Source organism: Oratosquilla oratoria, chromosome 12 (assembly GCF_046742065.1).
Source record: "Oratosquilla oratoria isolate Oo_2021 chromosome 12, ASM4674206v1, whole genome shotgun sequence".
Taxonomy (NCBI): domain Eukaryota; kingdom Metazoa; phylum Arthropoda; class Malacostraca; order Stomatopoda; family Squillidae; genus Oratosquilla; species Oratosquilla oratoria.
Window position 1 is genome coordinate 41,282,985 of NC_134788.1, and position 14,775 is coordinate 41,297,759.

At 44.0% G+C, this 14,775-nt stretch overlaps 2 protein-coding genes across 3 annotated transcripts in view; one reads left to right on the forward strand and one right to left on the reverse strand.

The window, feature by feature from the left end:
- The window catches only part of LOC143031538 (uncharacterized), a 485,407-nt gene that overhangs the window by 37,283 nt on the left and 433,349 nt on the right, over positions 1-14,775 (reverse strand). The gene's annotated exons all lie outside the window — the stretch shown is intronic.
- Positions 1-14,775, forward strand: part of LOC143031537 (ribosome biogenesis protein NOP53) — a 39,586-nt gene that overhangs the window by 21,880 nt on the left and 2,931 nt on the right. For both annotated transcript variants that reach the window (XM_076195505.1, XM_076195504.1), the window contains exons 7-9: positions 547-698; positions 8,195-8,314; positions 11,454-11,597. In XM_076195505.1, the coding sequence (XP_076051620.1) occupies positions 547-698; positions 8,195-8,314; positions 11,454-11,597 (416 nt within the window). The remainder of the gene's footprint in view (positions 1-546; positions 699-8,194; positions 8,315-11,453; positions 11,598-14,775) is intronic.

Consider the following 14,775-nt stretch of genomic DNA (forward strand, 5'->3'; position numbering starts at 1 on the left):
TATGGGTCCAGCCAGCCGGCCGGGCAATTGAGTGTTGCCATACATGGGCATATTAAGATTACAAAAATTAAAAGGTCAAGAATAGTACGGCGCAGCGTACATCTTGACAAAGGTAAAGAAATACCGCCATACACCAAGAGACCAGTTGTAAGCAATCTGGTTACACAGATAAAAGAAAAACATACACAAACAAAAAAAACATTAATACAGCTTGGCAATATTGCTAACGGCCACAGCTACTTGACCTGAGCGCAAGGCCTTAACAAAAGACCGCCGCTGCTTTGACCATTGTTAACGAACTTTGTGTGTCAACTATGGTCCACAGCTGGGCGATAGAAAGGGGGAGGGGGGGATAAAAACTGTGTGCTGGCTGACTATTTGCGACCACCACTACCAAGAAAGAAAACACGTGAACACTTCGTTATACGTGACAGGATGTATATAGAAATAGAATTTCCCGAGGGAGGAGGTGCTCGTATAGTTCCACTTGACGAAGGAAAAGAGGACAAATCCAATTTATTGATAAATTAATGTTTACATTCTTAGGTTGAGACTGAAGGTACCATCACCATCTCCCACGGAGCTTCAGGCGAGAGGAAAACCCAGAAGCAGCGCAGGAAGGAGAAGGAAAGGAGGAAGAGTGAATTGTTGAAGTCTATGGCCAAGAAGATGAAGATACGAGAGAGCAATGTTTACAAGTGGGTCTCCATATACAAACGGTTTTGTTTATTCCATTTATTATATTTAGGAAGCTCACTGGCTGAGCGGGTCAGGGCGTCGAGGTGAGGTCAGTTCGAATCCTGCCACCGGCGAAGTTGAACCAAGGGCATGGTTTATTAAATTCCATGCTACAAAGCCTCCGTGAGGGGCACCGTCCTAGCCTCCTGATAGGAGGGAGTGTGTGACGCTAAACCATATCATCATCATCATTTATTATATTTTTTAGACATCCTCTCTTTTCTTTTCCTTATGACCCATATTTTTACTCCAGGGGTCTTGATTGTGTCTGTCTTATGCAGTCGGTACTCAAGGGACTTTGGTGTGACATCTCTGTGAATCAAAGTTGCGCAACATTCCTCTAGGATGGCGTTTCTCGACCTTTTACCCTCGCGTAACCTTTAAAATAAATTACATGTCCCGGGGAACCCCTGCAAAAAAAAAAGAAAAAAAAAACATATACCATATCTTTCTCATTTTATTTTTATTGTGATAATAGGTTAGGTAGAATGATGTCTATTTTACATTATTACAATAACCTTTTGCGGAACCCTGGTTGAGAAACGCTGCTCTAGGAGATTGGAGATTTATCTCCACCTGTGGAGTAATGCTGGTCATTTTGGACTTTGGGGGGCGTATCAACCATCTATCCCTCTATATACCTGAAGGGCATTTTTCCCCCTTAAAAAGGGAGGTTGCCAAGTCGAAAAGGTAAGTGGGTACTTGCCTTTCGACTACAACCCCTCGGTGAAAATTCTTCCTGGAGATCTGTGGCATTCATTGAAACTGCTGTGGGGGGGAGTGTGACCAAGGCCAGTTTTGCTCTGTGGGTGGAGCTGTTTGCCGACGGTTAAGTGGAAGATACTCTCGGTGGTGATTGCTTGTTTGTGGCCAAGTAGAGTCATCGTGGCCCAGCGGCGTCAAGCGTGGGCAGGCTGAAGGTGTGGCCGGCGACACTTTAAGAACATAAGAATGAAGGAGACTGCAAGACACCATAAGGCCTACACTAGGCAGCTCCGTATCCATCATCACCTGTCATCCCCATCCATAAAGTTGTCTAATCATTTCTTAAAACAACCGATAGTTTCAACACTCCTTAACTACATGGTTACTAAGTCTATTCCATTCATTGACCACCCTATTAGTAAACCAATTCTTGCCTATTTCCTTCTTAAATCTAAATTTGCCCAGTTTAAATTCACTATTGCAAGTCCTGCTCTGTTGTTTTAATATGATGACCTTGTTTGCATCACCCTTGTTAAAGCTTTTGATCCACTTAAACACCTTTATTAGATCACCCCCACACTGCATCTTTCCAGAGAGTGTAAGTTAAGGTGCATAAGCCTTCGCTTCGATTAGGACGTAAACCTTCTGGAAAGTGATTTGGTTTTACGTCGTAAACACCCCCTATCAGAGGACTTTGTACTTTGAAATCTAATGAACCATGCCCTTGGTCCAACTCGCTGGCAGCAGGGTTCAAACTGCCGTCACCCGAGCCTCCACCATAAATAGAGACACACTCGGCCAGCAAGCACCCTTGGGGCTAATCAGACATGCCCGAATCCCCACAGTTATTCTTCTCATCTTCCACCCCCCCCACCCCCACCCCAACTTTTATTTTTTGGGGGTTGGGGGGGCATGAATGAACTCACTAGAGATGACACAGCAAAGGAAACATGGAGGACTGGAAGTGAAGCGTTTGTTCCTGGCGTTTCATTCATTGACTTTCTCAAAGGAATGAGCATACTGGATACCTGCAGAGTTTATATACATGCTTTGCGGCTCAAGGGGGTATGCGAGCATAGAACCCTGTGTTCTGATTGCCCCGCTGAGACGGCCAATCGTGAAGCGCTATACTCACCGAGGATTTAGCCTAGGTGAAGCTCCCAGCCTTACTGTTGATGTTGGGACGAGTAGTGATGTCAGTAGACGAAACGTCATGAATAAACGCTTCACTTCCAGTCCATATTTCCTTTGCTGTGTTTACGCAACTTGTTCACGTGGATTTTCAGAGATGACACCATTCATGGGAGAAATCGTCGTAAAGGATCGATAATGGTCAATCTGTCCTTTGCCTCGGCTCTCTCTTGTAGGAAACCTACTTGCAGATGAGATTGTGCAACCTGGTCGTAAGTGGCATCTCTCCGTACTGCAGGAGCTCGAAAGGGATATTATCTGGTCCTGGTGGTTTTTCGGGCCTTCATTTGATTCGTGGCTCTCTCCAATTCTTTACCTTCTGGCTGGTTGTGCTCTAATCTCGGAGTGTACATACATACATATACCAAGGCTTTTTCCCTCTTACAAGGGAGGTAGCCAAAAAGGAAACGGCATAAAATCATTCCCACACATTCCATCCCTGAATACACTCCACATCCTAAAGGCTTTTTCCTCCTCACAAGGGAGGTAGCCAAAAAGAAAAAGGCATAAAAACTATTCCCACCCATTCCATCCCTAAATACACTCCACTCCCCTCCACCCTTTACCCTCCCTCTTATCACTAAAATCTCGGAGTGTACTCTTACTTACTCTGTTGTTGTTGTTGTTGTCGTTCCCTAGACTGTCTGTCCGAGCAGTCTCGTCTCCCCAAGGAAGGCCACAGCCGAAACTGGGTTTTCCCACAAATCCTTTATAGAGTGAATGTTGTGTTGTTTGCGTGCATGATTGTGTATAATGCAGTCTTCCATTATGTGTTGTATGGTATGGGGTGAAGTGTTACATCTGGGCAGCTGTTCACAACACGGTCGTCCAGCCTCTTCTGGTAGCTTAGAAGTGCTGGGTGGTGACCGCATCGCAGTCTGGCCAAGTGGATTCTGTCCTTACGTGGGAGAGAGGATTCAGAAGGGTGGATATCAGGGGGTCTGGCATGCAGCAGTGTGTTGTCTTTCAGTGTGTTAATGGAGCGGTGAGTGATATGATTATGAATATGTTTCCGGAGGCTGGTATTTGGTGGTTGTGGAGGAAGAGAAGAGAGTATTTGTGTGTAATAAAGGTCTTTGGGTGTAGTTTTAATGTTTCTTGGTGTGTGTGGGTGTTCTGCTATGTAGTGTAGCGGGTGTGATGTGTTTGTGGTGGCTGCAGCAAGTGTTTGTGTGCCTCTCATGTCGAGGTGGTCCTTGACTTTGAGGACTTTTGTTTCATGGTGTAAATGGTCTGTAGGTGATGTATTTGTGCAGCCTGTAATTGTTTTTAGGGCTTTGTTTTGTATGATTTGAAGGGTGTTGTGGTGTGTCTCACTGAGATTAGGAGCCCATGCAGGACTCGCATAATTCATCACTGAGCGTATGCATTGTTTGTATATTGTTATATTAGTTTCTTTGTTTTGTCCAAATGTTGTTCCAGTGATTGACTTAAGTGCGTTAAGTCTAGGTGTGCATTTGTTTTTTATGTTTGTGAGGTGTTGTTTGAAAGACATGGATGTATCGTATGTTACACCAAGAATTTTCGGTGTGTTTGTGTGTGGTATTAGAGTGTTGTTGATGTAGAGATGAGGTATGTATTTGTGTTCTTTTGTCCAGTTGGTGAGAAGTGTTGCTGTAGATTTGGTTGGAGCTATTTTGAGTCTGTTTGTGATGAACCATGTGTTGAGTGTGTCAAGGTAAGGCTGGATTATTTCTGCAGCTTTGTCTGTGTTACGATGTGTGCAGGTGATTGTTATGTCGTCTGCGTAGGAAGAGATTTGTATTTCTGAGGTGTCTGGCGTGGGTAAGTCATGCATGTATAGATTAAATAATGTGGGGGATAGAACTGAGCCCTGTGGTACTCCGTTCTTAATGTTTCTGATGTGCGATGATTGGCCATTATATGACACATGAGCATTCCTGCCTGCCAGATAATTGGCCAGCCATCTTTTGGTGTTATTGTGCATGTCTGTGTTATATATTTTATTTGTTAGGTTGTGGCGGGGGATAGCATCAAAAGCTTTACTAATGTCCAATGTTATAAGAAGTGTTCTGTGGTGGGGCCTATCTGAATTGATGCCATCTAAAATTCTTTGTGTGAGGTTTGTCAGAAGAGTGTTTGTGGAGTGTAGTGGCCTAAAACCGTGTTGTGAGTCAGCAAGGGGAATATATGGTGTGACAAGTTTAAGTATTAGGCGTTCAATGACTTTAGAAGGGGTGCAGAGAAGTGTGATTGGGCGGTGCGATGTTGGGATTGTTGGGTCTTTGTTCGGTTTTGGAATGGTGATTATTTTACCATGCTTCCAGATGTCGGGTATAGTGTTGTGTGAATAGCTGTAGTTTGCAATGTTTGTGAGTGCGTGTATACCTTGTGGTCCAATGTGTTTTAGGTGGATGTTGCTTATGTTATCAGGGCCACAGGCAGATGAGTGCTTGAGACTATGCATTATGAGTTTTGTCTGACTGTCTATGAAGGGTGTGTAGTCTGAGTCTGTGGGAAAGTCTTTCTTACGTCGAATGGTGCGTCGGTCGTCAGGGTGAGATGTAAGATGGCTCGTCTGTGCAAAATGACGTATGAGTGCGTTTGCTTGTTGTCTGTTTGAGGGTAGATTATCTGTTGTTGTGATTATTGCTGCGTGAGAGCGTGTAGTGTTAGTGTTGGATAGTGTGATGCTGTTGAGTGTTTTGTACAATTTGCTGGTGTTTGTTTTGTGATCAAGTGTATTGATAAAGTTTTGCCAATTTTGTGTTTTTTGTTCATGTATTTTATTGGCAATCACAGTGTTTAGTGTTTGTATTTGGTCTGCTATGTTTTGAGGGATAGGTGTGGGGGTATCGTGTTTAAGTGTGTCACGTTGTCTGATGAGGCCTTGGATTTCTGGTGTGAAGTTGGGGTTTTGTGATTTTCTGTTGCCTCTAGGGATGTATCTCTTGTCTGCGTTTTGTATGATTGTATTAAAAGCGTGCACAGCATTGTTTATGTTTGTGATTGGTGTACTGTTAAGTGTTTCAAAATGTTGTTCTGTCTCTTCATTAAAGGCTTCCCAGTTAGCTCTCTTGTAATTGGTGTAAGTGTGTCTGTGGCCAGCTGGGGTGCATCTTGTTTTGGTGGTGATGATGATTGGAAGGTGGTCAGAACCAAGGGCTCCGACCACTCTCCATGATGTTGTTGGGGTTAGGCAGGGGGAGCAAAAGGTGATATCAGGAGAGGAGGGAGTGTAGAGGGCTTGGTATGGGATATGTGTATGATTATGCGTGTTGTTCATGATAGTCAATGAGTCGAATTGAGTCTGTATATCAAGCCCTCTGTCTGTGTCAGGGTTGTCGACAAACCAGGCAGACGACTTGGCGTTGAAGTCACCACCCATGATCAGGTTGGGGATTGAGGTTAGTTGGCTGAGTTGAGGTCTGAAGGTGTTTGGAACTGTGGGGGATGATTGGGGGGGAATGTACATGTTAACTATTGTTAGTGTTGAATTGTTGCCTGTGCGGATACGAATGGATTGGGTTTCTGTTGTGTTATCTGTGGTAGGGAGGAGAATTTTGGTTGTGGCACTTGTGTCCACAAAACAGATGGAATGGTGGATCAGGGTGATGAGTCCACCGCCATTGCCGTCAGTCCGGTCTTGTCTGATGGTGGTGTAATTATGAAATGATGGTGTTTTGTGTGAGTGTCTTAATTTTGTTTCTTGTAGAATTGCAATGTGTATGTTGTGTTGTTTAAGAAAGTGTTCAAGTTCATGTTTTTTAGTGTTAATGCCGTCAATGTTGTGTTGTAATATGTTGATGTTGTGTGTTTTGTATGTGTTGTATGTTGCCGTTTGGGGTTGAGGTTGGGGTGGTAGTGGGGAAGGTGTAGGATCTGGGTCAGAGGGGGGGAAAGGAGAGATCGGGGACAAAGGAAGGGGAGTACTAATCGGGGGTAAGGGCAAAGGGAAATTGGGAGTGGGTAAGGGTGTTGGCTGTGGTTGGGGAGGTGGGATTGGGGTTACTGGAGGGCAGGTAGAACATGTCCAAGTGTTTGTGTATTGGTTTGTGTCAGCAAGTGTTGTACAAGTGAGGTGGGCCCAGTTTTTGCACATATTGCACTGAACTGAGCCCTTTGTCTGTCTGCTCGAAGTAATGGGTTTAGAGCATGTTGGGCATGTGTATTTTGTGGTGGGCCCAGGATTGCTCTCTACATCTCCGGCTAAAAGTAGAAGAAGAGGGGTGATCGCCGGAAAATGACCCCTCAGTGCAAGGACCTACTTACTCTGTTGGTTGTCAGGCTGGACGGCCCTTCACCGCTTTTTTCACTATGCCTCTCCAGATGGTTCTATCCTCTGCCAACTCCTTCCAGTCCTCTCTTGGTGCCACCCTCTCCACATCCTTCTTTACTCCATCCATCCATCTGGACCTGGGTCTCCCTACTGGTCGTCTGCCCTCCACTCTTCCTTCCATCACCTTCTTTGGTAGTCTGTCTGCCTCCATTCGTACGCAGTGTCCAGCCCACCTTGCTCTTCTTCCCCGTATTTCATCCTGAATGTACGGTTGCCGAGTCTGATCCAAAATCCTTTCTTCTTCATCATATACTGGGCCGAGGATTCTTCTCAGGATATTGTTTTAAAAAATTTCCAGTCTCTTCTCCCTTTCTTTTGTCAGTGTCCATGTCTCACATCCGTACAGGACTGTTGGTTTTATTACAATGTTATATGCTCTTAACTTAGTTCTTCTGCTGATGGTCCGACTCTTCATTACAGATGCCAGGGCATGGTAACATCTGTTTCCTACAGCTATCCATTCATTTATTTCCATGTCCAATTCATTTCTCTCACTGACAATGGATCCCAGGTACTTGAACTTATCCACTTTCTTCACCCTTAGTGATCCAACTTGCTCCTCTCCTGGTGTATAAATCCCATTTCTACTTAGTTTCATAATTTCTGTTTTCTGCTCATTGCATTTTAGGCCTATCTGTTCTGCTGTTCTCTGGAATACTGTAAAGATCTAAATCTCGGAGTGTACCGGAAGATATTGGTTCCCAGAAAACCTACAGCTCCTGAGTAATTGGCAATGTTGCCACTGACTTGGCCTACGCAACTTTGAAGGAAGAGATGATGATACTGAATAAATTGATGTCATGTTTATGGAGATAAGGGCATTTGGCTCGGCTTACAAGTAGTTGTAGGCCCAGCCGAGTTGAGGTGGAAGTGGTTGATTCACCGAGGGGACTTGTGGTTGTTCAGTCCTCCCTGCTGAGCCACTTCTTGAACTCTTTTACTCCACCTCGCCTCCACTGTCCATCTACTTAACCATTCCAAAAACTGCTTAAACACAGCAAAGGAAACACAGACCGGGATTGAAGCATTTATTCCCGACATTTCATCTGGAATAAACGCTTCACGTCTCTGTTGACGTGTTTAAGCAACCTGTTCACGTAGATATTAATTTTCAAACCAAGGTTCATGTCCCCCGTTGCTGTGTTTAAACAACTTGTTCGCATGGATATTAATTTTCAAACCAAAAACTGCTCTTCTTCAGAGAAACTATAACAAACTTTTAACTTGTAGCTGATTGATCAGATCTGTGTTTACTTTCAGAATACGAACGTATAACCGTGAAATGGAGTTTACCAAGATGATCACAAAAGAACGCATGAAAATACGAGCAGAGAAGAAGGAAGAGAAGACGAAGAAACCTGCTAAGCTTAGCAAATACAAGTAAGCGTGCATATACAATCCGTGTAGTAACGACGAGGGTAAAATATGTAAAGTTAGGGAAAATGCTCGCTCAGTCATAGAACCCTGACATGGGTAAGTGCCGTCCCCCCAGTGGCTTAGCAACTGTTTTTGCCGCCCTACGGGGGGTAAAATTATTCTTTGATATAAAGGAGGAATACTTAACTTAAAATATTTATCTTCATTGGATATAAAACTGGGGCATGTCTAAAGCAAAAGTTCCTAGCTTAGGATTTTTTCCTAACCTAGGAATTTTGTTTAAAACCTAGGAATATAAAATTTGCCCAGCCATCGATCCTACAATATGGCTGCTGCCATAGACCAACACAAATATTAATTTGCTAGATATTTTTAGTTAATTTTGTGCCATTTCATATCAATAAATAAAATAAAGTTATATCTTACTGGTTTCGAGTTTTACTGGCACTCATATTTACGTAAATTCACATCGTTTTGTCATATTTTGATTTATTTTAGAATAGCTGACAAAATCGCTGAAAGCTAGAATAGTGTCGCGAATGTAGGTTAGGAAAACATTCATAGGCTAAGAAAATTTGCTTTAGACATGGTCCTGATGCTACAGTTGAAAAATCCGTTTAAAAACAGTACCATATTACAACCTTAAAAACTCATTTTGGTATATATATTATTATTATTATTATTATTATTATTATCATCATCTGATGGACACTAGCATGATTCACATTTAACATTCATCCACAAAACAACATTTATACACACATCGTCATTCATACACACAACTTATGATAAATGAATCATGCATTAAAAGTACATTAGGGGGAATTTGATTTACGCTCTTTTGGCCAAAACTGCCGCCCCAGGGTATTGCCCCTCCCCTCGTCAGGGCCCAGGGCAGTGGGCAAGGTGCAGGGATGACCCGTCATCCAGGAGGTGCTAAGATAAGAGAGAGGGTGGAAGGGTGTGGATTGTATTCAGGGATGGAATGGGTGGGAAAGGGGGGAAAAGCCTTGATATATATATGTATGTACTTTTCTCTCAACTCTCCCTCTCACTTTTTCTCTTTTCCTCTCCTTTCTTTCCCAACTTGTCCTCCTTCCTACTTTCCCATCTTTCCATTCATTTTCCTGTTTTACTGAATGTGCTGTGTCTTGCGAAACTGCTTCTGACCCAGGGCTGTGGATTGGATCCCGGGATGACCTTTCATCCAGGTGGTGCCAAGATGAGAGGGAGGAAGGAGAGGAGTGGAGTGGAGTGTTTTGGGGATGGTTTTTATGACTTTGTTTTTTGGCTAGGGTACACATACCAATCCCCTCCACCCTCCTCCCTCCCTCTCATCTTAGCACCTCCTGGATGACGGGTCATCCCTGCATCCTGTCCACTACACTGTGTCAGAAGCAGTGTCACAAGACACAGCACATACACAGCAAGGCCACTTCATTAATTCGGCGACTTCCCCAATCCGTCCCCCCATGCAGAAAAGGAGAAGACGGGGAGAAATCCCTTCGGGCTGCGTCAATTTATTTTTCACACATATTTCCTCACCACCCATCCCCCACCCACTCCCCTTCATGCATCACAGCATCATCCATACACAACCATTCTCCATTCACCCCTATCTTCTGTCCTCTCCCGTCCTTCCTCAACAGACATTCCCCTCTTTCCTAATGCCCTTTTTACCCCATCCATCCATCTCATCCTTGGTCGCCCCCTCATGTTCACTCCTTCTACCTCTGCCTTCCACACCTCTTTTACTAATCTTTCTTCACTCATTCTTTCCATGTGTCCAAACCATCCCAATACTCTTTCATCAACCCTATTTCCCAACTCCCTTTCCACCCCTGTTCTCCTCCTCACCTCATCGTTTCTCACTCTATCCAGCCTAGTAATCCTTACCATACTTCTCAGGCATTTCATCTTAAACATAATAAAACTCTTCCTCTCTTATGTTCCATGTTTCTACCCCATACCGTGCTGTTGGCACAATCACTCCATACAATCTCCTCTTAGCATTCATTCCCAAATGTCTGTTTCGCATTACAATTTTACCCCCCCCCCCCGGCATTTTCTTGCTTTCAATCTACATTCTACCTCCACTCCTCCCTTTCCTGCCACATTCACAGCTGAGTATGTAATCCTCTCTACTTCCTCCAGTCTCTCTCCCTTAATACTCACTTCCAGTCTTCTGCTGCTTTCTTACATTGTACATCTCATCACCTTACTTTTACCCACATTTATCTTCAATTTCCTTCTTTCGCACACTTTCCCAAACTCCATCACTAACTTCCTCAATCCCTCCTCTGATCCTGCCACAAGTGCTGTGTCATCACCAAACAACAGCTGGTTCACCTCCCACTTTTCTCCATTTCCTTTAACCATCTCCAATCCCCGACCCATTACCCTTGTATTTACCTCTCACACCACCCCATCCATGTATAAACTGAACAGCCAAGGCAATATAACACATCCCTGGCAAAGTCCCACCTTTACCTCAAACCACTTACTCTCTCCATTTCTAATTCTAACACAGGCTTTACTACTCCCATAAAAACTTCTCTAAACAGCTTTCCTCCCATCCCATATATCTGCAGTACCTCCCACAGTGCCTTCCTGTCTACCCTGTCATTAGCCTTTTCCAGATCCATAAAGGCCCAAAAAACATCCTTACCTTTTCCTAAAGCTTTCTCTTATTTGTCTTACGACATAAATCTGATCCATACAACCCCTACCTGTCCTAAATCTACACAGTTCCTCACCAATTACTCCCCCTGTTCCTCTTCTAATCCTCTCAATCAAGACCCTCCTATAAGCCTTCCCAACTACACTTAACAAGCTAATCCCTCTGAAACTACTACACTCACAATTGTCCCCTTTTCCCTTTTAAAATGGAACTATACAGGCACTCCTTCAGTCCTCCGGCACTCTACCCTCTTTTAGACAAACATTAAACAACATCACCAGCCAGTCCACCATCACTGTACCTCCCTTTTTTAGACAGCATGACACCCATCTAACCCAGGTGCCTTACCTGATCTCATCATTTTAATAATTGCTATCACCTCATTTCTACTCCATTTTTCTCATTCATTATTGGCATTTTCTTAGTTAATCGTATACATTGTAATTCTCATCCTCCCTCCAGATATGAAGAAGAGGACGTTCCAGTGGCCCTTGGGGATGAGTTGGTGGGATCCTTGCGAGAAGTCAAGCCCACGGGTTGCCTGTTGGAAGACAGGTACAAGAGCTTCCAGCGACGAAACATCATCGAGACCAGAATCAAACAGAAGTGAGTATCCTAAGTGCCTAAGTCTCAGATGGAAGTTTCAGAAATTGCAACCTTGATGATTGAACTCGATCATCTTGGTGACTTTCTTTGACCCGTGGTTCTTGAGGAAGAGAATGGACAGTGCTCTGAATAGATGAGATCTAACGAACGTGGTCCGAGGAAGGGGTTCTTCTTGCCAGCAGCTCAGATTTATTGAGTGGATGAGGAGAAAGGCATGCATGTTGGCTGCTGGACCCTGCTGCTGCTGCTGTAGAGGCACTGTGTCTTGCTGCATTGCTTCAGACCTGGGCATTGAAGAGGGATAACAAAATTGTGTGGCTATATGCTTTGGCAAGTGAACCCCTTTTAAGAGAGAAAGAGCCATATTGTAAATATCTGTAGTATTAGTAGTAGTAATATCAGTATTTTACTACTATTGACGAGTTAAACACCATATGAGGACGGAGCCTTTATTTGTACGACGTTTCGCTTATTACAGCTTTTTCAAGTTTTGTACTTGAAAAAGCTGTAATGAGTGAAATGTCATACAAATAAAGGCTCCGTCCTCATATGGTGTTTAACTCGTCAATCTTGTCGGCAACTGCCACTTTCATGAAAAAAAAAATTTTTACTACTACTTGACCCCAATTTTACATACCTGTTGTAGCAGTATTATTAATAGTACATACATATACCCAAGGCTTTTTCTCCCTACACGGGGGATAGCCAAAAAGAAAAAGGCATAGAAACCACTCCCACCCATTCCATTTCCTAAATATTCCACTCCCCTCCACCCTCTTCCCTCCCTCTTATCTTGGCACCTCCTGGATGACGGGTCATCCCTGCATCCTGTCCACTGCCCTGGGTCAGAAGCAGTGTCACAAGACACAGCACATCCACAGCAAGGCCGCTTCCTAAATTCAGCAACCCCCCCTCTCCGTTCCCTCATGCAGAAAAGGAGAAGACGGAGAGAAATCCCTTCGGGCTGCGTCAAATTTTTCTCATACATACTTCCTCACCCCGCATCCCCCACCCACTCCCCCTCATGCATCACAGCATCATCCATACACAACCCCTCTCCATTCACCCCTATCTTCTGTCCTCTCCCATCCTTCTTCCACAGACATTCCTCCCTTTTGTAATGCCCCTTTCACCCCATCCATCCATCTCATCCTAGGATGCCCCCTCATATTCACTCCTTCCACCTCCACCTTCCACACTTCTTTTACTAATTTTTCTTTACTTATTCTTTCCATGTGTCCAAACCATCCTAATACTCTTTCATCAACCCTATCTCCCAGTTCCCTTTCCACCCATTCTCCTCACCTCCTCATTTCTCACTCTATCCAGCCTAGTAACCCCTATCATATTTCTCAGACACCTCATCTCAGACACATTCAAATTCCTACTCTCTTCCTCTCTCATGTTCCCTGTTTCTGCCCTGTACAATGCTGTTGGCACAATCACTCCTTCATATAACCTCCTCTTAGCATCCAATCCCAGGTGTCTATTTCTCATTACACTTTTCAATCCACCAAGGCATTTACTCGCTTCTCTCAATCTACATCCTACCTCCACCCCCACTCCTCCCATTCCTGCCACATTCACACCCAAATATCTAAAACTATCCACTTCCTCCAGTCTTTCACCCTTAATGCTCACTTCCAGCTTGCTGTCACTCTTTCCCCTTGTACATCTCATCACCTTTTACCCACATTTATCTTCAGCTTCCTTCTTTCACACACCTTCTCAAACTCTGTCACTAACTTCCTCAATCCCTCCTCTGATCCTGCTACAAGGGCAGTGTCGTCAGCAAACAACAACTGGCTCACCTCCCACTTTTCTCCATTTTCTTGAATCATCTCCAACCGTCATCCAGGAGGTGCTAAGATAAGAGGGAGGGTGGAGGGGTGTGGAGTGTATTCGGGGATGGAATGGATGGGAATCATTTTATGCCTTTTCCTTTTTGGCTACCTCCCTTTTAAGGGGGAAAAAACCTTGGTATATGTATCTCCAACCCTTGACCCACTACCCTTGCATTCACCTCTCACACCACCCCATCCATGTAAAGATTGAACAGCCAGGGCGACATAACACATCCCTGACAAAGTCCTACCTTTACCTCAAACCATTCACTCCCTCCATTTCTAATCCTAACACAAGCTCTACTACTCTCATAAAAACTCTTGACTGCTCTTAACAGCTTTCCTCTTATCCCATATATCTGCAGTACCTCCCACAGTGCCTTCCTGTCTACTCTGTCATAAGCCTTTTCCAGATCCATAAAACCCCAAAAAACATCCTTACCTTTTCCTATAGCTTTCTCACATATCTGTCTTACCACAAAAATCTGATCTACACAACCCCTACCTGTCCTAAACCCACACTGTTCCTCACCAATTACTCCCTCTGTTCCTCTCCTAATCCTCTCAATCAAGACCCTCCCATAAGCCTTCCCAACTACACTCAACAAGCTGATCCCTCTGAAACTACTACACTCACACTTGTCCCCCATTCCCTTTTAAAGCGGAACTATACAGGCACTCCTCCAGTCCTCTGGCACTCTACCCTCTCTTAAACATTAAACAACTTCACCAGCCAGTCCACCATAACTGTACCTCCTTTCTTCAGACATTCTGCATGGCATCCATCCAGACCAGGTGCCTTACCTACTTTCATCATCTTAACAGCTGCTTTCACTTCATCCCTCCCTATTTCTCCTCCATTTTCCTCACTCATCACTCATTTTCTTAGCGCTTCCCACTGCAACTACCTTTCCCTCCCTATCCTCCTTCACATTTAGCAACTCCCTAAAATACTCAGCCCACCATCCTCTCACTGCCTTCTCTTCCATTTTCCATTATCATTTTCCATTATAATAGTAGTAGTAATTATATCAGTATTTTACAACTACTACTTGGCACTGGAAGCAAATTGTGGACTGAGAAAACAAAGTAAATGCCTTGGGGGATTAGAAGAAGTCATAAGAAATAGGCATTTATGGAACTGCCTAGTGTAAGCCTTATGGTCTCTTGCAGTCTCCTTCATTCTTATGTTCATTTTGGGAATGGATGCAAAAAGGAGACTCTATGAAGGGTAGAAACATGGAATTCAAGAGAGGAACAGATGTGTTTGAGAAGAAATCTCTGAGAGGTATGGTAGAGGTTACCAGTGAGAAAAGAGGAGAGCGGAACTGGAA